A 23,428-nucleotide genomic window follows, 5' to 3' on the forward strand; every position below is an offset into this window, starting at 1 on the left:
AAAATTTTGTGCGTGTATCAGTCTTGGAAGCAGATTCTGCCCTTGTTTTGAGTATACTGACATGGGAGAATGAGAGGGTTTTATGTGCCCCGAGTAAATATGCCCATAAACCATTACGCTGTGAGTGGGGCAGTCTGCTGGATCAAAAATTAAGAGTTAAATACAGTGGTGCAGACTTTCTTCCCTCTCTGGAAGTGGTTGTATCGTGTAAGTAGTTATCTTCAAAAGTGTATCACAATTGTAAGATGAAGAGTTAGCAAGAAAATTGCAATTTTTTTTTTATGCAACCAAGTTTTGCTTGAAAATTTGAATGTGAGAGAGCTACATAGTGATGACAACATATCCTGTTAATAATTTTTCTGTAATGACAGTATCAAATGTAATTCCACATACACCTTTAGTTCATTTTAATAATTCATATATTTCCAGATGCACCTTTAAGTCAGACACCTTACAAGTTATACACCTTTTAAAGATCTGTGGAACAAAATGTAGCAAAATACTTCTCTGTCTAGTCTGTTTTTTATTTTTTATTTTTGTTTTTTAATACAGACAGTAATGTTGTATTTTAATGTTGCATCAAGGGTTTGGTGGATCTCATGAAGCTGGGAAATGAGATAGCAGAGCTTTGTAAATAATATTAGTGACAGAACTTTAGAATGATGTTAAAGACATCCATATTGTTTAAAACTGGAAAGGATGTCTATTAGAAACAATTCCAAAGCAGTGGAGGGTAGTGATGTAAATAGGAAGTGGGTGGGGTATCTCTTTAAATTATCTTATTAATAGATTATTTTTTCCTTTTGTTTTGTCAGTATCCCGAGCCAGGGCTGGTAGTGACTGTCATTAACATGCTGTATTTGTGCCCACACTATCAAGGTGTTTGAGTAAATATTGTGGACATTTTTTATTTATAATCCCATTTTTATCCCACATACTTTACAAAATAGAGCCACGAAAATACTTTTCCTAACTGCCCTCTAAATAATGACATAATTTAAGGAATTGTTCTTTCAGATTCAAAACAGATTGTAAGCATTTAAAACAAATGCTGTGTAAAAAACAAACCCACACACAATCCCAAACCCTAGATTTATGGACAAATACTGTGCCAAATGGAATCTCTAAGAAAACTGCAATGTTAGAATGTCTTGTTTGCAAGATGAGTTTGCCTCCCTGAAAAAAGCATCTTGAAATGTTTTTGCACCAAATATGTTCTGACCTTGGGTCCTGTGTGACACCCCAAAGATGGTATTTTCAGGAAGGGAATTGCAAATGCCAGTGCTTAAGATATGGTCAGTTTTCATGTTCATTCAGAAGTTAAATGAAACACCTGAATTATCACTTTTATTATTCCTTTCAGTAATGTTACTCTTTGTGGGATAATGGATTGTCTTTTAGATAATAATATATGGGGGAATCATGACTTGACTTGATAGTGGTCACACCATAAAATGGTTTTTTGAGCATGTCATAGAAATGTTTTAAAATAAAGTTCCTTAAAAACTCCATTATTTGATACAGCATTTGGTGCTTGGAGAGCACCAAAAATTGACAAAATCATTTAGTAAGTGGTGATGGCCAATTCCTGTGCAAAGATAGGATTTAATCTGTGTCAGGGATCTGCCTCCTGTCTGATTTTTGTGCTTTTTGTTTCCTTTTGTAGGGTGAAGGAGACCAGTTACCCCCAGAGCACACTGTCAGGCAGTATGAAACATCCAAGATCAGGGCTATAAAAGCTGGAACTTTGGAGAAACTGGTGGAGAACCTTCTCACAGCTTTTGGAGATGCAGATTTTTCCTACATCAGCATCTTCCTTGCAACATACAGGGCCTTTGCTTCTCCCAGGGCAGTGCTGGAGCTTCTTCTGGACAGGTAAGAGCCGCTGCTGTGGAAATTTCCAGTGGAAATGGAAATTCCCCATCCTTTACACCACAGGGGAAAGCTGTCAGGAACTTCTTCCCTTGCTTTTAGTGGGCATGGATTTAATAACCTGTTGTCAAGAATACTGCAAAATCCAGAATTTCAGCATAAAGATCCAGTCTATAAATGCATTGCTGCTCACATCCCAACACTCATCAAAGCATAGGTGAGGAAAGTGTGCCATGTCTGGCTGCTGAAGAACTGAACTGGACAAACACAGCAAAATTAATTCAGATTTCCTCCAAAAACCCAACAGAATGCATGGGCTGCAAAGTCATACCTAGAATAGATTTCAAAATTTTGTTGGTTACCAGTATTTTTGGACCTATTTCTCCTGTTTGGGAGCTGCTGATTCAGAACAGGGATTTTAGAAACAGAAGAAAGAATTTGCTGTCCTGTTCTGTTACATCACATGAATATGCAGCCATAAATTTCTGCAGACAGCCCAAGAACTGCTAAATGTTACAAGAATAACTTTTATGGTCAGACTGTTAAATCATGGCAGCTGGGTCTGCATAAATGCTTGGGACACACAGCATTAGTTTCTCACCCTAAATTCTGAGACATGGCTGGGTGAGGGGTGCTCTTATTTTAGGAGTTCATATTTGTTGCACTTTCAAAATCTGTGATTCACGGAAATGGTTGCTCTGGCATGAAGTAATTAAAAAAGAGAAGGGGCATAAGAGCTGCTAGGGTTTAATTTTGTGCTAGGGTTTCATTTTTTACTATGTCCCACTAGGTAGATAAAGAACAAGGCGTTGATAAATTATCTGTCCTTTTCTATCTGGAAATGACGGTCTTGGCTGCTTTGTATGAAAGCTGTGTGGCTCAGTTAGTAAAGATAATAATAATAATCTGACAATCAGGTAAGCAGTCAGCTGAGAAAGGAGCCGACTTGGTTACAGTGACATTGACTGTTGTGTGCTTTATCCCTCAGTCCATCCCAGTTCTGGTTCAGAATGTGAGAAATTATAAAAATTGGCAGTGGGTAGGTACAAGAGTATAAAAACATTGAGGCTCTAAGGAAGCTGGCCCTGACTTCCTTCTCTCACACTGATTTAAAGAAAATGTCTGGAGAGGGCAGGAGAACTGTCTGCATAGAAGAGAACTCTCTATTCTGAGCCCATTTTTGATCTTTCTGGCTTGTGTACCTCTCTGAGCAAGTTACAATTTCCCCTTCAGAGGAATGGGCTGCCTGATCTTATCAGCATCACCCCCAGCCTTTTTTAATACATGAGAGGATCCACAGGAAATCCTAGGAGGTTACACTTCCTTCCCTTCTCTCAAATCACAGGAGTGTAGTGCTTAAGAATCCATGGATGTTTCTCTTGGCTTTTTGTGTATCATGGGTAGTCTAGAATTTTATGGCTTGGGAGAAAATATAGATTAAATTTAAGCTATAAAAGTTAGAACGATATACATGTAGCTGAGGAATATGGACTTGTGAAGAAAAGCAGATGTTATAAGGAAAAAAATGGAAAAAAAGTTGAAAAAAAAGATGGGTAGTAATTGATGTTAACCAGCTTGGCTTTCATCTCTAGACTGAGAATAACTAGCCCAGAGCCTGCATTTTTGCAACTTTGTTTTTAGTGATACTTGTTAATAATCAGAGACTAAAGTGGGTGTCAATGCATAATTTGTGTTTTGTTTTGTGTGCCAGTGAAGTAATAGTGCAGGAGGCAATCTCTTTAAAACAAAACAAAGGCAGCACAGTTTTGGCATTTGTTGTCAGTTTTAGTTTCATCTGAAGAGCTTGAGCCCTGTCTCTTATTCCTGGGGATAGAGCAGGGTTGTGGAGTAAGGGAACAGCTGGAAGTGCTGAGTTCTCTGAGTTTGGTCCAAGGGAGAGCAGTAATGTGACCGGATCAAAAAAGGCCCTTCCAGCTTTCTACAGGTGAGCAGCTCCTTGGGAGAGAGGAGGAGGGAGCAGCATCCACATCATTTGCAGGATGTTTTATTTTGTAGGGACATACTCACTGAAAAATCTCCTTCACAGTGTATTTGGATCATCCTCAAGCCCAGTGCATTCAGTTTCTGCTGGATTTGCTGTGGATACAGTGCTACAGAATTGTCTGATGGATGTGTTAGACTTACACAAACCCAGGTTACACAGAAAGTCCTGGGACTCTTGGGAGAACATCCTGGGAAATGTGCATGTCCTGTACCCTAAGAGTGTGGGGAAACCTGCTGCTCATTTGGTGCTGTCTGCAGAATGTCCTGTCCAAGCAGTGCAGTGCTTGGATCTGGGGCAGGAAGCATTTATGGTGTCCAAAAGCAGGTGAGCTGCTCTTCCCTGAGTCAGGAAAGCAAATCAAAAAGCTGATGCTGTTCTTAAGAGCAACTTCAGTTTTAGAAACAGTTTCAGAAATCTGGTTGTTGCATTTTTAAATTTTCTTTCCTCCAGGACTTCACATTACCCTTTGCTTTGGATTAAATTTGAGACAGAAGCCCTATTAATTTTTTTGGCCAGATCCAGCCTATAAAGGTTTTCTTTTAAGATAGATTAGAAGTCACTAGACAAAGTCTTGAGCATAGATTGGTATGTTGAGAAGTGAGTGGGATGATTTGTGTTTCCAAAGCTATTTAGGAGTAATTGAACATCCACATCCCTTTAGCATTCGTGGGAGTTTGGCATCCAAGTGCAGCAGACAGCTTTGGAAATCTGCCAAGCTTTTAACACTGTACATTCTGATATTTTCTAGTTCTTTGGTACAAGGGGGCAGGGAGAGTTAAAAGTTCCTGGTGGCATTTTGATGTAGAAGCCTTCCATGGAAGTTCCTGGAGGGAAGGAGAGCAGCTCCTCCTGGCCCTGGATGTGGGACAGAGTGTGGAATACCCAGGGGGGTATTCCAAAGGGTGATGGAAGCCAGAGATGGTGAGCTGTCCACATGAGGTTACAAGGAGGCCAGATTCCTCTCTTCCATAATGTATTTTGCCCTGATAACCGTGTTCCTCAGAAGTGGAGCTGTGCTTGGCACAGACACAGAGAAAGCAGCACCCAGTCCCTGTCTGGAGCAGTTCACAGAGAGGGAATTGAGACTGTTTGGTGGGAGAGCTGGAGCTGGGCAATGACAGTGAGGAGCAAGTTAGATTTATGTTTCCCATTCATTCCTTTTGCAGGAGGAGGGTCTGCTGCAGGGTGAGTGGAAAGGGCAGGAGGCAGAGGGGGAGTATTGAAGGAATGGGTGCTGCAGTAGCAGAGCCACACGTTTTGGGACAGCAGCTTTGTGGTGTTTGACTCACTGCTGTTCCTGTAGCATCTGTTATTTCATCTCTTTCCTTTATATCAGGTGCCTGGTCTACTCAGCTAGAGAAGTGATTTCACTTCCATGACTCCATGTGTGTAGGAGTCAAACCACCTTATTTTTCCTGAGGATCTGGCCTTCCACATTGCTTGCTTCAATGCTTACAAGCTTATTTAAGGTTTTGTTTGGGGCCGTTTCAGTGACCAACTTTCCTGATTATTTCTGAGTTATTCACAGTATTTTCCTCCCTCCCTCTGAACAGAGATGCAGGGATGTGTTTTCCAGTCTGTTTTCCAGTATTTAAACATTCAGTGTTACCCATTACATTCTGGTCTCATTTGCTTAGTCAGCCCCTTTGAGTGCAGTTTGTAACTTCCCAAATGCCAGGCAAGGCTGAAAACTCCTGTGAGCTCCAGGATCCTTTTGTTTCTCGTGTCTCTTTTTGTATGCAAAGCATTCCTACAAGGCTGGGCAGTGAAAGGCTCTTTGTCCGGGAGCTGGTGAGAACAGAGTGCTGGAAGGCTGCAGAAAGGCTGTTCCTCACATCAGTGGTGGTGTTAACTCCTCCTAACCCGGATTTAATGACCTGTTGTTCGTGGAGGGATGAGAGATAGGCAGAGATTTACATCTGGCAGCATGAGGAAGCGCTGTATCCTTCTCCAGTTTTGCACAGAAAACTGCCTGCTCTTTATTGCTGTCTTAAGGATTTCTGCTGTAAAACTCAGCTTGTGTCTCTAGTGGGACTTAAACAAAAGTGCCTGATGTTCTGCAAAGACATATTTAATATTTCTTGCAATAGTAGGACAGTGACATTGGGACTCATCTCAATAAGTTTTCCTCAAAAAATTAACTGCAAGTTTTGAAAACTGAATATAAAAATCTAATTTTTATTTCAAAAAAAATTCCCTGGCAGGGAGAAAGTGCCTTTTGTCTATGGCTAAGATGTGTTCTGGGCATTTTATAGAGTAGATGGCAGTGGAGAGTGAAATCCTCTCCCTTTAACAACAGGTCTGTGATCCTTATATAGGAAGTCTTGGACCAGTACTTGAGGGGAGCATAAAACTACGACCACTTCCATCCATTGAAATGTTTTTGGATGAGTTTGTGACAGTTCTGACACGAACCTTCAGGACAGAAACAGCTCACTGTGTTCTCTGTATCTGATATTACCAAGTTGTTGTAGCACCAGCACATAAGGATGCACTTGTTTTAACTCTTCAGATTAATTGAGATGTGTAAACTTAAATGGATAAAATCAGCGTGTCTTATTCTGGACAGTGAGTAATTGTTCACTTCATTAAACCTGTCTGTAGGGAGCCATGGGATTCCTCATGGCTAATTATGGAGCTGTATATCTGAAACAGTGGGCACTCCCGCTGAAAATGAAGTGGATGATCCTCCCTGCAAGGCACAGGGTTTCCTTTGAGAGATTTCCCTTTGGCACTGTTGGAGTTGTGCCCATGGCTCCCTCTTTTCCAGTGGTGTTTTCACAGCATTGGGGGCTTTTCTCACTGATATCGGGAGTTGGGCACAAAGCGAGCACTTGCCACCTAGGAAGCCTTGAGATAACACCTGGAGCTGTTTGGGATGGCAGGTGCTAGAGACAGGAGCTGTGTTGGAGAAGGTGGTTGTGTCACAGTCTCTCTGCACACTGGAATAGTGCCCTGGGAAAGGATGGAATGAAAGCTTTGCAGCTGTGAGCAAAGATACTGTTTTGGTTGGTTCCTCCCGTGTGCAGGCAGCTTCATATAAATTAACAAATTAGGTTGGAAGATACTGCCTGTTTCTTTAGGATTTTTTCCCTCATAAATGAAATAATCTTCAAGGTTCTTAATTCTGCCCGCCTGTTAAGGCTCCTTGTAGTTTGAGCTGGAAGTGCTTTGTAGTTGTTTATGGTAATTCATGTAGTTGTTTATGGTAATTATGTATCAATTATGCTATTTGGGATTTTGCTTTCATTCACTAGAGTTTCTTCTAAACATCCATCTCCTTTTTTAGGTTTGGAAACCTGGAGACCTCAAGTCAAGGAGAAGTGGCAAACCTGAATTCCTTGGAATCTGAGATGGTACTCAGGGCGTAAGTATGGATTTGCACTGTGGAGCAAGCCCCAGACAGGGTTTGGTGTTGGAGGAGGATGGAAGCAGCAGAGCTGTTGTTTCTGTTGAAAATCCACAGCACTGTTTGCATGCTTAAACAAGCTTGTGGAAAGGCCAAATACACATTGTCTTGTAACATATCCAATAATACAATCCAGACATCTTTTGCAGGGAAATTGTTTTGGAATTAAACATGAGATGAACGCATCTAGGCCAACATTTTGCTGATTAAACAAACAAGGAGTGTTTGTTTCCGCTGCCTTATCTGTGGCAGTAAGTGGTTACTGCTTATGAGTGATTTTTTTGTCATTACAGCAATGCCTGCAGAGCAAAGCTGAGGGTGACTCAGGCAACGTGTGTGCATGGGCCTTTTCTGTTAGTGCCCTGTGATTTACAGTGCTGCTTTTAGAGTGAAATTTAAATTCTGAGGTCATCCTCATTTGCAAAAGAAATAGCAAAGCTGTTTTGAACTGCAGTTCAAATGAGAAAAAGGTGGTTTGGCTATCCTCCTGGGGTTTTATCTTTAGACATTGGGTGTAAAATGTGCCTTAGGTCATCAGCATTTGTACTTTGACACCTGTGGTTTGCATGCACTGTGGCATGCATGGTTATATTTGATTACAGAATGAAGATGCTTGATTCTTGTCAGCATTACTGGTTTTCTGTTCCTCTTGCGCCATGGGACTTGACACAGGAGCTCAGCCCTCAGTCTCTCCTGACTGGTAAAATGTTCTGCTCCCATGTTGCCCTGAGAACTCCTCAAAGAACAGGTGGTGGTTAAAACTTGGTTAGAGGCACCAGGGAGGCAGCATTGTGTCATGGGTAGAAGCAAAAACAGTCAGTCAGTGGTTCCCACACTTCCATCCAGACTGAGCTCCAGGGTCTCTTCCAACTTTGGGCAAACCATTTGACATTCCCTGATCTCAGTCATAAAACATGAGCTAAAGCTGTACCCTTCCTGCAGAGTAGCTGAAGGGTTTATACTGGGGGCGAGGAATTAATTTCACCAGTATAAACCATGGTGGGATTAATCCCCCAGCTGCCTTTTTGTGGACCAGAGGACTTTGATGGTGAGATGGAGAGAAAAGGGGTGAAAGTAATCTTGATGTTACCTCTGTCACTTGGGCTTTGGGCAAAATGCATCAGTTTTTAGTTACACCTGCAGGTGCAAGCAAATAGCATTTAGTAGGAGAGTGTTTGTTTTGGTTTGTTTCTTTCTTTGTTTGTTTTTAGTGGAAGTATTTTCCTCCTGGCGTACATACAATTTACCAGCCTTGTCAGTTGCTTCCTGCTGCATCTGTGCTTTCTTCCCTCTTGGCACATACCACCTTTGCATAGCCAGGGATGGACAAATGGATAAAGCCTCTGGTCCTGTTCCTGTGGTAGCTCAACTTCTGATGGATTTCCTGACAGGTTTTTCATCAATATAGTTCAGAACAGCTAATTTTGATCCTTTGGCCTTCATAAGATACCTTTTACATGTGAATTTGATACCTTTACTCAAATCTGTGTCTATAAAAAGTTCAACAATGAAGTCAAAAAGTCAGGTATATGTACATGTTTAAACAGATCCCATATAAATATGAATTCACTTTCCTTCCTTAAAAATTTCCATTGCTTTCAGTTGCTCTGGCTACTTGTCTCTCAGGTATGATTAGTGGTATCTGGAAGGTGTTTGGCTTTGTAGTCCTGTTGTGAAACATGTACTTCTGGTAGTTCAGGTTTTCTCTTGTCTGGGATAATTCCAATATAATTGCATTTGCCCTCTTTTCTCATAGAACAGAAACATGATATAATTGTGCTCTTGGTTTTATATGACTTGGAGAAAGAGGAGGAATCAGCAGAAGTATATGATGTATTTTTTTTTTAATTATGTGAATATTCCACGCAGTGTTGATGTACCTGCTTCAGTGTTCAGAACCTGCAGATCCTAAAGGAGGGTTTGGGCACATTTGTGGCACAGCCTTGTTAGAGGGGCTTGTGGGAGCTTTAAGCCTGCCCTGCATTCCCAGATCTGCAGTGATTCTAGAGTGCTGCAGTTGTGTGTAGTTGTTACTGACCTGAGATCACCTCAGCTGTGTTCAGAAACATTCCCTCCTAGGAAGAACATCCCCTTCTCCCAAGGGGGTTTTTTCCTCTTCACTTGAACATCATTACTATCATTTCTTGGGTTACTGGAGTGGTCAGAAAACTGTTTTTTTCAACAGGAATCTGACTAATACGTGGTTTAAACAAAGGTACCGTACTTTTCAAAATATCTTGAATCTGAGAGTTGTGAGTAAACTCATCAAAACCATGAAAAATTTTGTAAGCTTTAAACAACCTGGCTTTTTCATTCCCTATCAGGACCCACCTTAGCTTTTCATGTTCAGTAACTTGCTTTCCACACTTCTCACTACTTCCACTCAGTCAGACAGTTCATAATCACAAGTAACAGAAGAATAAAGTCTAGAAAAGGTCATCTATTCCACCTAAACATCTGAGTTAGATGGACTTGACTCTGTTTCCAGAAATGTGATGCTGTGTCTCCTAGTTGTCTGATAAGAGAGTTGAAAGGAGTAGCTTGTTTGACCCTCTACCTCCTATAAGTAATTTTTTTTGTTCTTCATGTTATCATATCAACATGATTGCCTTGTTCTGTGTCTCATGCTGCATGCTTTTGTGTCATGGGGTGACAGACTTCCCTTCTCCTTATAGGTTGTTGTTGTGTTTGGAGTCTTCTGTGTTCTCTGCATGGTTTTTAGCTTAGGACTTCTGTTCACATTCAAAAAAATGTGTAACACACCAAGGTGTGTGACAGTTCAGAATAAAACCATATAACATTTTTGTTAAACACAAATTATCAGCACAATGAATTGCATTAAGATTTCAAGAGGGGTTCGTACAATATCTATGATAATTCAGTTGTGTTCTTGCATTTTACATGTCCTAGGGAAGAACAGTGTTCATTTCTATTTCTGAGATTTTGGTTTCTGGGCAGTCAGTCCACTTCTGGCAGGTAGCTGCTCCCAAAGCAAGGCTCCATGAATTTAAAGAGGTGATGTGTTAAAAGAGCAGACACTGCTTTCCCCAAAGGCTGACAATGGAGACCAGACTGGAACTGAGACAGGAACCTAAAGCCTTCCCAATCCAAGGTATTGCAGCTGCTTGTGCCTGCTGGGATCCAGTGGCTCTGAGGATCCTGGGAGATCTGGGTGGTGTGAGGGTCCCAAGCCAGGCCATGGCACAGGGATCCCTTGCTGTGACAAGCCTGTGACACCCGGGGAGCTGGGGCAGAACATCAAGGAGAGGTGCTGGGCTGGCTGACACCAGTTTTAAAGATTTGTGTTGGTGCAGTTCCCAGAAGGGATTCATTCCTGTCCAGGCACACAAAAAGCTATCCAGGCTGGCAGTCCAGGCTTGCCTGGGATGTTTGCATTTGGGGAAGCCTTGTTTAATGTCAACTGAATCTAGTTCCTTGGAGACCTTACTAAAAATACAGGAGTACAAACCTGGGAATACCTGCAGGAAGGGTTTTTCAAGAGGCAGATATGTTGCCTTGTTGGTCTGTGAACTTGGGCCATGATTGTTTGTTTGTTTGCTTTCCAGAGGTCTAACATTAGTACTGCCATGGCTTTTGAATCCTTGAGTAACAGCAAAAAGTCCTTTCAAGCCTCCTGTTGAACTACAAGGCTGTGGATTCCTTCTGTTACTGCCTTTGGTTTGCTGGTGGGGAGTCCATTGGTGGTGCTTTCCCTCAGATGGAAGACAGGCCACAGAGTGAATCAAAATACTTGGGGTTTTTTTGTTTGTCTTGAATGTCAGCTCATAGTTGGATCCACTTTATTATCAAAATGTGGAATTTATTTATTAACACTTGGAATATGGCACAACTGAAAACCGCAAAGCGCCTTGAAGCTAAACTGAAAACTTGTTTCATTCCACAGCATTTGGGGGAGATAGTTCAAATAGAGAAAATTAAGGAATCATTCAGTGACCACACATCTTGCATGTTCACCTCTCCTCTTCTGCATCAAAATAGCAAATACCCAAAACATTTAATGTAGTACCACAGCATTTGGAGTTTTTCACAGTGACAAGCAAACATTCTCCCGTGGCTTTTTGTGCATTCAGATCTTCCTGACCAAACGTGATGACTTTTGGTTCCTTCTGAACCAGACAGCCCCACTGGAAAACAATGTGCACAGTTACAGCGCTGCAGAAGTAAAATGGTCTGAAACATTGTACTCCAGCACAATAGACACCAAAGGAATGTGAGACAAATGGAAGAAAATTGACTGGAAGCTTCTGATGCCTGGGAAGTCCATGGTGGGGAACAGTTAAGATACATTTGGGAAAGCAACAATTATTCATTCCAGTAAAGCAAATATGGTTCAAGCAACATCAGAAACCAGTGTGGTTACATGAAAAGCAGAGTCAAACACAGGGCAGTGGGAGAGTTATGAAAACAACCAGAACCAAGCAGAAAAGAATAATTAGAAAGAAAAATAATGATTGGTATCTCAATTAAAAACAAAGAACTGCAAGCAGAGCTGTTCCCTTAGCAGCTTCATGTGTGTCCCAGCAAAAGTCTCCCAGAGGTTACTGAAAAAGGTTTTTCCAATTCAGACAGAGATGATAATTTGCTGGAGGTCATCAGGATGGTATTTATAAACAAACTGGGTGTGAGAAGCCACCCTTGGGGCAGCCTTTTCTTGTGGTTTGCTTACATTTTACCCCTGATTTAACAAGCAAAACTGAGAAAATATGGGTGACTTAATTTAGTCTGTGTGATTGTGTGAAATGCTGTCTTTAATTCCAATCAGATCCTGTCAGGACTGTTAGAATTGTCTTCCTAGTAGAGAAAGGCCATGGAGAATTCCCGTGTGGTGGGAGGGTCTCATTTCCCACCTCCACTGTGCCCTGCTGAGCTGACAGAGCTGTTGGACCTGGAGCTGCCACAGCCCTGTGACCTGTGCCACTCATGGGCACAGGGGTGTGGGTGAGTTCTTGGTCCCAGTTTATGAACAACAGCCTCAGATACACTTCTCCATCTACCTGGATAGGTTTTGGAGACTGAAACCTTCAGAGATGGGCTCCAATAGGAGCTGGTGTGGAAATTAGAAGACTTTCTGATAGGTGTGAGACTTGAAAGCATTGCGAGCTTGAGAGCCTGGAGTCTGTGGCCAGCAGCACAGGAGTTAAGCATTGAGGGGTTTTTTTGTATGGGCAGGAAAGGAAAAATTTATAGCTCATAATCAACCCATGAAAAATGTAGTCTGTAGTGTTTCTTTCCTGTCTGAGCTCTTGAAGTCCCCTGTTCCTATCTGAGACTGAGTGTGGAGAGTTTCTTTGCAAGGACAGCAAATATAAAGCTACTGCAAGATATGGGCAAGTGTCCAGCCCATGTCTGGGAAGCTGCTTTATTCCCTGGCACTCCAGTAGAACAGCTGGGCAGCAGGAGAGCACTGGGGCACAGTCTACCTCTTCTCTCTTTCCCATTTCCCCTCTTGACTGAAATGATTTTGCTGGCAAATTCAGTGTCTGTAACAGCTGTGAACTCTTCACCCTGCTCTGGGAGACTGAATCTGTCTTAGACTCTGTTTATTGTTCAGCTTAAGAAGGTGGCCACCAACCAAGCCTCTGGAAACTGAGCTTAGTGTAGGGAGTGTGAACAACCTTAGTACAAAAACTTGCCCTGGGGAAAGGCTCCTCCTTCCAGATCGTGGCTGAATTGGCCAGTGATTGTAGGAATAGAACACCTAGCCTGGCTTTTGGGACTGGGGGAATGATGGTCTGTGATGTGAGTGGGAGCCCAGAGCAGGAGGAAATGCACTGTCTGGGCATGGAGCGAGGCACAGTGCTCCCTGCCTGTGGTGGGAATGAGAGGAAAATGCTGTGGGCACAGGACAGGGGTGTTTGTGACTGTTGGTGCTCTGTGGCAGCACTCGGGGTGTGTGTGGGGCCAGAGGGGACAGCTGGAACTGGGAGGGTGGTGGCAGAGTCTGGGAGCATCACTGGGACCATCTGCCTGTTGTGGTGTTTCCTGGCTTGGGCTGTGGAGCTGGTCTGGCACTGCTGGCTGTGCCACAGCTTGCAGTGAAAGCTGAAATCCAGGACGTGTTTGCATGTTCATTTTTGATTGTGAATACTTTTCGTAGCTCTGAAATCATAATTCCAGCATTTCTCCTGTCAGCAAGCCTAACCAAAGAATGTTGCCAACTGATTTTCAAATACTTTAACTGAAAATTCAAAGTTGCCACATTAGCAGAACAAGAAGGGAAAGAAACAACAGACTTAAATGGATGCAAGTTGTATGAAATCTGTCTGATATTAAAAGTTAATTGAGTTTTGAGGAAAACCTACACAATTCAGATGAGACACAGAGAGTAGGAGAAGCTCTCTTTTCTTTTTCTTAACTCTTGGTTTATTTTGGATGCTGCTGAGCAGCTGAGTTAACCAGAGACTGCTCTGGTTTCCCAGCTTGCAGCAGGAATGTGCCAGTATTTGTACACAGCTCCAATGGAAAGTTTCCTGTGCTGGAAGAGACTTGAGATACAGAAATGGTTTGGAGACATGGAAAGTTCAGGGGCTTTTTCTCAGGATGTTTAGCTGTTTATTGTGCCTTTTATTCTGAAGTAGGGAGCTTAAAGTTTTAAGAAATGTGGGTTTTTTAAAGTAATTTTCTGTTTTTGCTACACTGAGTTGAAAATTGTCAATAACATTGCAAATTATGTTTGGAAAACCATAGCTTAAAATGTCTTATTTTCTTACAAAGTCTGGTTGAAATTATGATAAATCCCTGCAAATGTAGGATCTAAGGGCATTCCCACAAATATATGTTATGCAGTGTCTAAGTACCAATCTAATAGGTGGGTGTGGATGAACACCTGCATAAATGAGGAAAAGCAAACAAACAGATCACTTCCCCCCTCCTCCCTGCTTCAGGCAGGATGGAAACCACACTGAGTCATCAGCTCTGCTTTCCCTCATCCCCCTCAGTCTGTAGAAGGATTGTTGGTGTTCTTTTAGCTGTATGTACTGACAAAGTCTGGGATAACTTCCTTGAGCAAGATCCAGTGGTGCTGCAGCTCCTTTAGCATCCTTCCCTGCTCTGCCAGCATGAGCAGGACACCCTTTTTGCCTGCTGTGCTTTGACAGCCCCTGCTTGGTTTGTGCTGCAGATGAAATGACGACCCTGCTGACGGATTTTCAGTCGCTCGGATCAGCAGGCCCACCGTGTCTGCTGTGTCTCAGCTCTGGGCACTCCCAGCTGGCTCTGGCAGGGCAGGCTGGTGCTGCAGCGAGGGTTTTATCCCCCAGATGAGGCAATCCTACTCGCTGTGTGTGCCTGAGGGGGTCAGGTTGGGGATTTTCTCCTTTTCCTCCATGAGAGCCACAGTTTCATGAGCAGGCAGGCTTTGTACCAAGGCTGTAGATAAGGAGGAAACAGTGTGTTGGGATTTGCAGCTCCAGTGTGATCCCCACACCCTGCAGCTGGTGAAAGGCCCCAGAGGAAGCATTTGATTTAGCATTTCCACTGGGAAGGAGCCGTGAATACCTTGTTTCCTCCCTGTTATTTTCCCACAACGTGCCAGGGAGTGGTTATGGAGCAAACACTGCGCTTACCCAGTGGCCCAAGACAGAATGAAGAAATTCTGTGGTGCTGTTGATGGTGTGTGTAACGTGTGGTGTTGTTAAACATGGCTGTGGTACAGCTCAGCACAGATGCTTCAGGTGGGCTGTGAATGTCTCATGTGCTTGTGGCTCTGGTGGGTGCAGGTACTCTCAGTTCCATCTGGATGCAAGCAGTGTGTTCTCTGTGTTCCCTTGCAGTGAGATAGCATCAGTCTTACGGGCCTGGCTCGATCAGTGCTCGGAGGATTTCAGGGAGCCCCCTGACTACATGTGCTTGCTCAAGTTGCTGGATTACCTGAAGAACAATATGCCCAATTCTGACATGGAGAGTAGGGTGCAGAACCTCTTGAAGCAGTTTCAGAACCAAGAAGTAGAAGCTGTTGGTGAGTTACCATTCCCTTCTCTCTTTCTCTCTCTTTCTTCCTCTCTCTTTCTCTCCCAGACTGTAAGATGCCCCAGGGATTTATGTGCAGTACATTTCACCACTTCTCATGCTTATCAATAATATTGTGATGCTCTCTCCAATAGTGTTACAATGTGAGGTGAAGTGCCTGTGTCTGTTCATCCTGGGGTGGATTTATATATATGAAGATTTGGCTATATTTTATATATATATATATATATATATGTAATATAGCCAAAGCTTTGAAATTGCTGCAGCAGCCAACTGGTTAATTGTCAGCACACTTCCCACTTTGTCGCTGAGTTAAAACACACAGCTACTCTCTAGGTGGGCTTCTCACTTAACCCAGCCCCCCCAAAAAAACCCCAAACAAACAAAAAACAGTACAGAGCTGTGACAAAATACAGCTTGAGTCACAAGCTTTGTCCTGCAGCTTTTCTTCCTAGTTACCATCTTGTCTAAGGAAGTGCCTGTGGGTGTTTTTTCCTATTGGAGTGGCTGGCTGCTGGTATCCAAGGACAGAGGAAAATGTTACGTTATTGGGGGTCACAGGCTGCTGGAACAATAGTGAACTGTAGTCACACAAACCTGACACATCCCCATATCCTGGTCAGAAAACTTCCTGTGCTGGAGCTGGGGAGTGGGGGGAGCTCGCACAGGGTGTGAATGAGAACTGGAATCAACTTCCACCTTTGGTAGAGGGGTCAGAGAGAATAATTCATGCCATAAATGATAAAGGAAACGCCAGAAAAAAAACCCCACTTTCATTCCATGAAAGTCACGTCTGCCGGATGCTCCAGAAATACCATGTCAATGTATAATACTGTGAAATGCCAAAATAGCTCAGTCATGAACAGGAAAAGGAGGAATGCCCAGAGCCCAGGCCCTTACTGAGCACAGGTAAGGAACAGGATGGCTCAGATGTCACTCGTGCTGATGTTTCCTGGCTTGGGTTCCCCCAGCTCAAAGAAAGATAGAGACATGGAAAGTTCAGTGCCTTTTTTCAGGAAGTTTAGGTGTTTTTTGTGCCTTTTATTCTGAAATGAGGAACTTAAAAGTCTTAAGAAAAGTGGTTATGTTTTAGTAATTTTCTAGTTTTGCTACACTGAGTTGAAAATTGTCAGCAACGTTGCAAATTATGTCTGGAAAACCATAGCTTAAAATGTCTTATTTTCTTACAAAATCCCGTAGAAATGATGATAAATCCCTGCAGATATAGGATCTAAAGGCATTCCCATAAGCATATATTTTGCAGTATCTAAGTACCAATCTAATAGGTGGGTGTGGATGAGCACCTGCATAAATCAGGAAAAGGAAACAAACAGATCACTTCCCTCAGAAAGAGGGAAAGGAAACTCATGAGAACTGTGTTTGGGTGCATCTGTTCTTCAGAGTCAACAGAAGTTCCCAGTAGCCCTGCTTCTCTATTTGTTTCCTCAATTGACAACTGAAAACATTATTTTTTGAGTCATAGGTGGGCCTATGATATGAATGGAATGATAACATTTTCTAAGTTGTGGCAGAATAGAGGCTTCTTGTTAGAGTAAAATAAGAGGCGGGCAATGAAATTAAGCTGTGGGATTTGCAAAAAAGAGTTTAGGATTGCCTTACTTTCATCAGAACTCCATCATGGTACATTTTCTTTCAAAATTCCTGATAACATTTTCTGCAGTCTTTGTTGATAAGTACTGTCCCAGAGCATTCCTGCTGGGTTCTGAATTTTGAAATTTGTGCTCTAATCCCACAGCTTGATTTGGGTAATCAAGCCTCTGTTCTGTGCTGCCATCAGCCATGCCAGTAGATTAGATTGCAGTACCAGACAGGAAGATAAAAGCTGCTTCTGGCCTCAATTCTTGCAGGTTGAGCAAGCAAAGCAAGGGAGGCAGAGGTTGCAGGGTCAGGAGGGACACGTGCTTGCCCTCAGTGCAGTCAAGGGCCAGTCAGACTTTGAGAGGGCTGAGTGGATCACAGGGGTCCTGAGATGATCAGATACGTGAGTTCAAGGGGATTCCAGCTTGTTGGAGAGCGGGGAAAAGACTGCTCACACATCTGTGAAGGACAAAAAGAAGGATGAAAAAAGAAATGGAAAATTTGCATTGTGCTTCAGGACCTTGTTTTAAGCATGTTGTGAGGTTTTGGGTAGGGCTGCAGTTCAGTGGTGAGGATTTCTAGTTGAATTTCAAGAGCCAAAAGGAAAAAGAAGTTTTACAAAGCCAAAAGGAGTGAGATTCTTGTAGCAGTCCAGTCCAAGTCCATTTAATTATGCAAATTGTTACAAAACAGCCATGCAAAAGTAGCCTAGAACAGAGGTCTCCATTTACCCCACTGAGCTCTGCCAATAAATTGTGCAATTCAAATGTACAGATGGAAATCAGCTTGTAGACATAACTTGTTACATCAAAACTGTAGCAATTTACATTGGTGGTTATGTTCTGTTAATTACTGGAAGAAAGAACAATGAAATATTTTGAAAAACAACGATTCTCTATCACATTATCTGCTGTTGTTGCTTTAATGCTCTGCTTTAACTGGGTATGAAGTCTTGCATAACACTCTTTGTTTTTGTAAATTAAATCTCACCAGTAGTAAACTCAGTACTTTGGTTTTAGTCTTCAACAAGTCCCTATTTTCTTCTCCCTCCCTATGGAGTTACTATTGCCTTTCAGTAAAAGGAATTAGGATTTATTTTCAGGGAATTTCTGTCTCTTCCTCCTCTACCATGGGAAACAAGGGCACATTTCTTGGTGTTTGAATTTTTGGTTGCCAACTTCTGGGAGCCAAAAGGTGACAAGGCAGCAGCTGTGGAACCCTCTCCTTTCTGCACTGGCTCAGGTCCCTCAGTGAGGACAGTTCTGCTCTCATCTCCTCTCTGCTGCCCAGTGCAGATTTAGGAGAACCATTCAGCAGAATATTGTGGGTGCTCACTGTATTCCATTTCCTGGGAAAAATTCCCTGAGAGAAAAGGTGAAGGCTGCTGGAATAAACTGTCTTTGAGAGTTTACCCATGTAGCCACAAAGGGTGCCAGGAAATCTGGTGTCTTCTTTTATTTCTGGATAGAAGAGCATTCCTAATGCAGTATTTTGGGGGTATAACTGCAGCCTCATGTCTTTGTATTTGAATTTTTTTTCAGATTATAAATACTGAAAAATAGATTTACAAAACTGTGGCATACCAGTAAGGAATTTTTGTTGGGGTGTTGGTAATGCTTTTTCTTTCAGAAGAACAGTTAGCAAATGGATCCTTCTCTGCTAAGATTTGTTCTCTCTATTTCCTTTTACTCCACCTTTTCTTTGCCAGTTTAATCCTTGGTCATTTTCCTCACTCCAGTGGCACAGTGGGGCCATTACATCAGGCAGGGCCCTTGGGGCATTCTGCTGTAATACAGTGATGTTGCAAAATAAACACCTGCTTTGATTCATTGTTTGCTGTATAAATTCACTGAGTGGTGTTTTCCATCCTGGCCAGATGGGTTCTGCAGCACTTCCTCCAGTGACCTGGTTGATGGAGAGGAGCTGGAGATCAGCAGTCCAGAAGAGTTCTCCTCTTTTCAAGACCACGTTGTGGCAGAACAGTTGACATACATGGATGTGGTATGTAGAGTATTGCATATAATACAACTTTATAAAATAAAACTTTTTTTTTGGTAAGTTATATTGCTTTAAGTGTAGGGTTCCAGGACTGCTGCTGGGGCACAGAACACAGCTCTGTGGTTATCCCAGATGTTTCAGTCATTGAGCTTTTTCCTTCTGTCATTTTGAAGGGTTTTTTGGTTGGTTTTTTTTTTTTTTTTGGTTGTGTTTTGGTTTTTTATGTGTAGCCTCTTTTGCAAAAATTATTGGCACTGAGAAATAGCCAGTAACAGTACCTGTCTTAAAGATGTCTAGAAATTCTGGACTGTAATGCTCAGATTTTGCTTTGTGTCTATCAATTCCCTTCTAAATGTCATTATATAAAAAAAAATACCTTGGTTATGCAGCTGATATAAAGGTGTTCCTAATTTTCCCAGTATTGTTTAGCTGGCTGTTCATTTGGGGCATCAAGCCCATAAAGAGTATGTCAAAGCATATTTTAAACTAAGAGAGAACCAATATTTACCTTCAAGTACCATATTAGATTTAGGTCATATTTGTCTTCTAAAGCTGTATTTCTTCTTGTGAATAAAAGATTTAGGAGAAAGCTGCTGGCTTACCCACGCCTCTGTTTCCCTCTAGATGCTTTTCAGAAGAGTTGTGCCCTACCACTGTTTGGGATCCATCTGGTCTCAAAGGGATAAGAAGGAAAACAAGAACCTGGCTCCCACTGTCAGAGCCACCATCACCCAGTTCAATGCAGTCACCAAATGTGTCATCAGCACTATCCTGGGGACCAGGGAGCTCAAAATCCAGCAGAGGGCCAAGATCATTGAGAAGTGGATTCATATTGCACATGTAAAGCATTTATTCTGTTTATTGTTTTTTGGGTGGGTGCCTTGGAGTGAAGCAGCTGGGAGAGGCGAAGGGGTTGTACACACTGGTCCCAGGCTATCTTAGCTCTAATTCTTTCTATTTTTAACTGATTTTTTTGTGATACCAAATGGATATTGCCCTTCCTCTCCTCAGTTCTTCCCCACCATGGAAATGGGGTTGATACTTGGCCATGCCAAAGCTTTAGAGAGCTCCAGATAGCTGATAGCAGCAGCTCTTCCCTTGTCCACTGCTGGAATCACTCCATGGTGGGAGGCTGCTGGCCTTCAGCAGCATGTGGAATCACCTCCCTGTGCCTCAGCAGAGCTTCCAAGAGGGTCTTGTAGCAGATTCCATGTTTTTATCCTGTTTCTCCTAATCTGTGCAAGAAGAGGGTTGTCCCATGCCTGCTTTACATACCTAGTTTGCTAATTTCCTAGGTTTTATTATTTTACTGTAATGTTCCTCATTCCCCTTGGAGCACTGGGCAGCTGGCAATAAACAAGACCTCTCTGGAAGAGAGCACTTCAAGCACTTCCATGTGGAGGTGTGTTGACTCCTAAGAATCTCATGGATTCTTTTTGAGCTCTACAGAACAGTCAGAAAAAGCTGAAGCCAGAGGCTTTCCAACTGTGGCAACTTCTGTGCTTCCAGAGGCAGCATTTATTCCTGGCACCTGAGCTCTGGCAACTGCATGGTTCAGGAAGCTGGGATGGGGAAGGGCCTGGATCTCTCCTGTGGCACTTAGATCTGCTTGTTTTTATCATCATCTGGTGGATGCTTTGTTGCCTGTGTGAAGGGATTAGGAAGTTTGATTCCCAGTTTCTACATGCAGATCTAAGTGGCAGAGGGCACCAGCTAAAAGGGCCTGCTTTCCTGGGGCAGGCTGGACAGAACATCATCATCATCCCAAGGCAGAAGGGAGGCCTGGGGGAATCAGGGAAGGCACTGCCCTCATCCCACTTACTCTGTGGCTGGAGAACTTTGTTCTACACCCCTGCTGGTTCTGTGCTTCTCTCTTTACTTAATTCATTAAGTGCTCCAGTCGTAGCATGAAACACATGAAAAATGTATGTGCACACTCTGCAGAATAATGGCACATGTACAGCAGCTGGGTGCACATTTACTGAGCTACCCACTTCTGAAGAAAGCTGCTTGCTTTGTGCATGCAAATGAGTGTTTTGAACAGCTAGGTGCCTCAATTAGAAAATAATCCACTCATTAAAGTACAGTTATTCACTGATAACTAAGCTTAGCAGCACAGAGTTCCTCGCTTGTTGTCTCCTCATGACTTTTGGATTCATTTTCTTGGTTCAAAAGATAAACTGGATATTTTCTCTAGTGCCAACCTTCTGCTCCACCTAGATCTAAGGTTCCTGAGCAGGAGCAGCCAATTTCACTCAAACAATATTTTCTTTAAAAATAAAAGGAAAAATGAAATAATTAATGTCCTGTTATGCTTAAATTTTTTAAAATCAAAGCTGTTTTTGCACAGAATTCTTTCTGGTTTTCCCTCTGTGAAGGACACAGCATGAAACAAAGTTATTAAAACCAGTCTTAAAAATTCTTCTTACATACAAACGAAAGCTTGCTCAATTTTAGTCTGCAGTTGGTTGAACCACTGAGAACACTAAATCCAGTATTAAATGAAACTCCTACTGTGCTCTAAATTACACAGTGTGCAGTTAAGTCAAGATGGTTCCAAATTGGTTCTTCCAGTTCAAACTCCTGTTGTACTGGGAAGAAAGAAGAAAAGCTGGTAATTTGTGCCTCTAAATTCGTGTTCTCCACAAGCTAAATTTCAAGTTGAACAAAAAGAAAGGTCTCATTCTTTAACATGTCAGTCTCTGGAGAAGAGCTGTTATGTGGCTTTTTTTTGGCCCCAAGCCATGCAAAAACAGCTTTCAGTTCCAGTGACTCCTGCCCCATGATCTGGGGCTTGAACTTGGTGTTTATCTGACCCGAGTGCCCACCTGCTTCAGGTGCTGTCAGCCCAGGCTCTCTGCTTAAGCCCACTTGGATAAATGGACTCTCCTAATTAGAAGTTTTTTGTGGGTCAGTAACTGGGAGAGCTTGTACTCTCCTTAGCTGGTCAGTCACTTCTAATGCAGCTCATGAACAGCGATGCTGATGGATTAAGGTCTGACTTTTGCTCATGCTGAGGTTGCTTTACATTTGTTCAGTCCTACAAAGGAAATAAATCATGTCTGTTTTCACTGTAAGGATCCTTTACATAATAAGCATTATTAGGGTAAGAATCAGATTCATAAAAAGGTTGATAAGCAGAGTTTGAATTTGAATACATTCTTATCTCCATGCAGCAGTCAGATTGGCAGGTGTTTTGTCTGCTGGATTTGCATGTACAGATGCCTGTGCTGAAGGTTGTGGCATCCAAGCTCTCGTTCTTGAGCCACCAACATATTTCCAGGAGTCACAGACCAGACTTGCTCTCTTGCTTCCCTCCTCTTTATGAGGAATCTGTGCTACTTTTTTGAGATTTTCATTATCCTTTTCCGCCCAAGCTTTTGCCACAAAGTAGATGCACAAGAAACATCCATGGGCCAGTCTCTGTTCAGATTTGATCCCAACTCTGGAAAAGCTGGCAAGGTTTTTCTCTTTAACAGTGTGCACATACTTGAATAACAGGTTATTCCTTTGCATGTCTTTATTTTTAATTGACACTGAGATGATTGAGGGTTTACATTTTAAATACCACATAAAGAGGCAAAGCCTGGTTTTCTCCCTAAGGGGTAAAAGGGATTGGTAACTATAAAGAGCTTTTTAAGAAGTATAACCTTTGTGCCTTTCCCCATGGCTTCATGGACTCAGTTCCACTTTTATTTTTGCTTGGAGAACTGGAAGCTGTGACACCATAAATACATGAAAGTGAGGAAAACAAGCTCTAAATGCCAAAGCTTGTGCAGTGTTTGGTGGCTGGGGAGTGATAGTCTTGATGCTCAGTATTTGCACAGCTGCTGCTCAGCAGTGAGAATGTGCAGCAGGCCTGACAGGGCTCAGAGAGAGGAGCACCAAGGTCTGTGCACTGCTGACATTTAATGCTCCTGTGTTTCCAACCACTCCTTTCACAGGAATGCAGGATCCTGAAGAACTTCTCCTCCTTGAGGGCCATCATTTCAGCTCTGCAGTCCAACTCCATTTATAGACTGAAGACCACCTGGATGTGTGTTTCCAAGTAAGCCTCTCCCTCAGTTCCCAAGGCCACAGGGCTCAGTGCTCCTTGTTCTCTTCCTTTCCTCACTCTTTCTGTTCTGTTCCTTCACTAACTAACATGGGTCCTGTCAGAAGAGCCTCCCATTTCTGGGATGCTCAGACCCCTCCTGTGAGCTCCTCTTTTCTGTTGAGGGTACAACCTGCCCTTGGGGATACTGAATTCTGTCCTTTCTAGCATGTTAGGTCTTCCACAACCTCTCTAGAAAAACTGTGGCACTGACTTCTCACCCAGCTCATGCCCACTCCCAGGTCACCACCATCTCTGCTTGTTGTCTTTTTTCCTGTGAAGTTTGAGGAGATACAGCTTGCTACAGATCCTCCCAGCTCTTCTCCTGGTGCTGATATTTACATAAAATATATTCCCAAATTACAAAATCCAGTATTGAAGGTAATATTTCTTCCAGGGGAGACAATATTTCTTCACTTTATTGTGATGATAATATTTACTGCCTGCCCCACAGATGTCAGAA

General features: G+C 42.6%; 1 protein-coding gene across 1 annotated transcript in view; it reads left to right on the forward strand.

The window, feature by feature from the left end:
* RGL1 (ral guanine nucleotide dissociation stimulator like 1) overlaps positions 1 to 23,428 on the forward strand; it is a 54,521-nt gene that overhangs the window by 18,289 nt on the left and 12,804 nt on the right. The window contains exons 3-8 of the mRNA XM_005487047.4: positions 1,667 to 1,875; positions 7,167 to 7,244; positions 15,080 to 15,264; positions 18,751 to 18,875; positions 19,497 to 19,712; positions 22,817 to 22,920. Of these exons, the coding sequence (XP_005487104.1) occupies positions 1,667 to 1,875; positions 7,167 to 7,244; positions 15,080 to 15,264; positions 18,751 to 18,875; positions 19,497 to 19,712; positions 22,817 to 22,920 (917 nt within the window). The remainder of the gene's footprint in view (positions 1 to 1,666; positions 1,876 to 7,166; positions 7,245 to 15,079; positions 15,265 to 18,750; positions 18,876 to 19,496; positions 19,713 to 22,816; positions 22,921 to 23,428) is intronic.

This window comes from Zonotrichia albicollis, chromosome 8 (assembly GCF_047830755.1).
Source record: "Zonotrichia albicollis isolate bZonAlb1 chromosome 8, bZonAlb1.hap1, whole genome shotgun sequence".
NCBI classification, from domain to species: domain Eukaryota; kingdom Metazoa; phylum Chordata; class Aves; order Passeriformes; family Passerellidae; genus Zonotrichia; species Zonotrichia albicollis.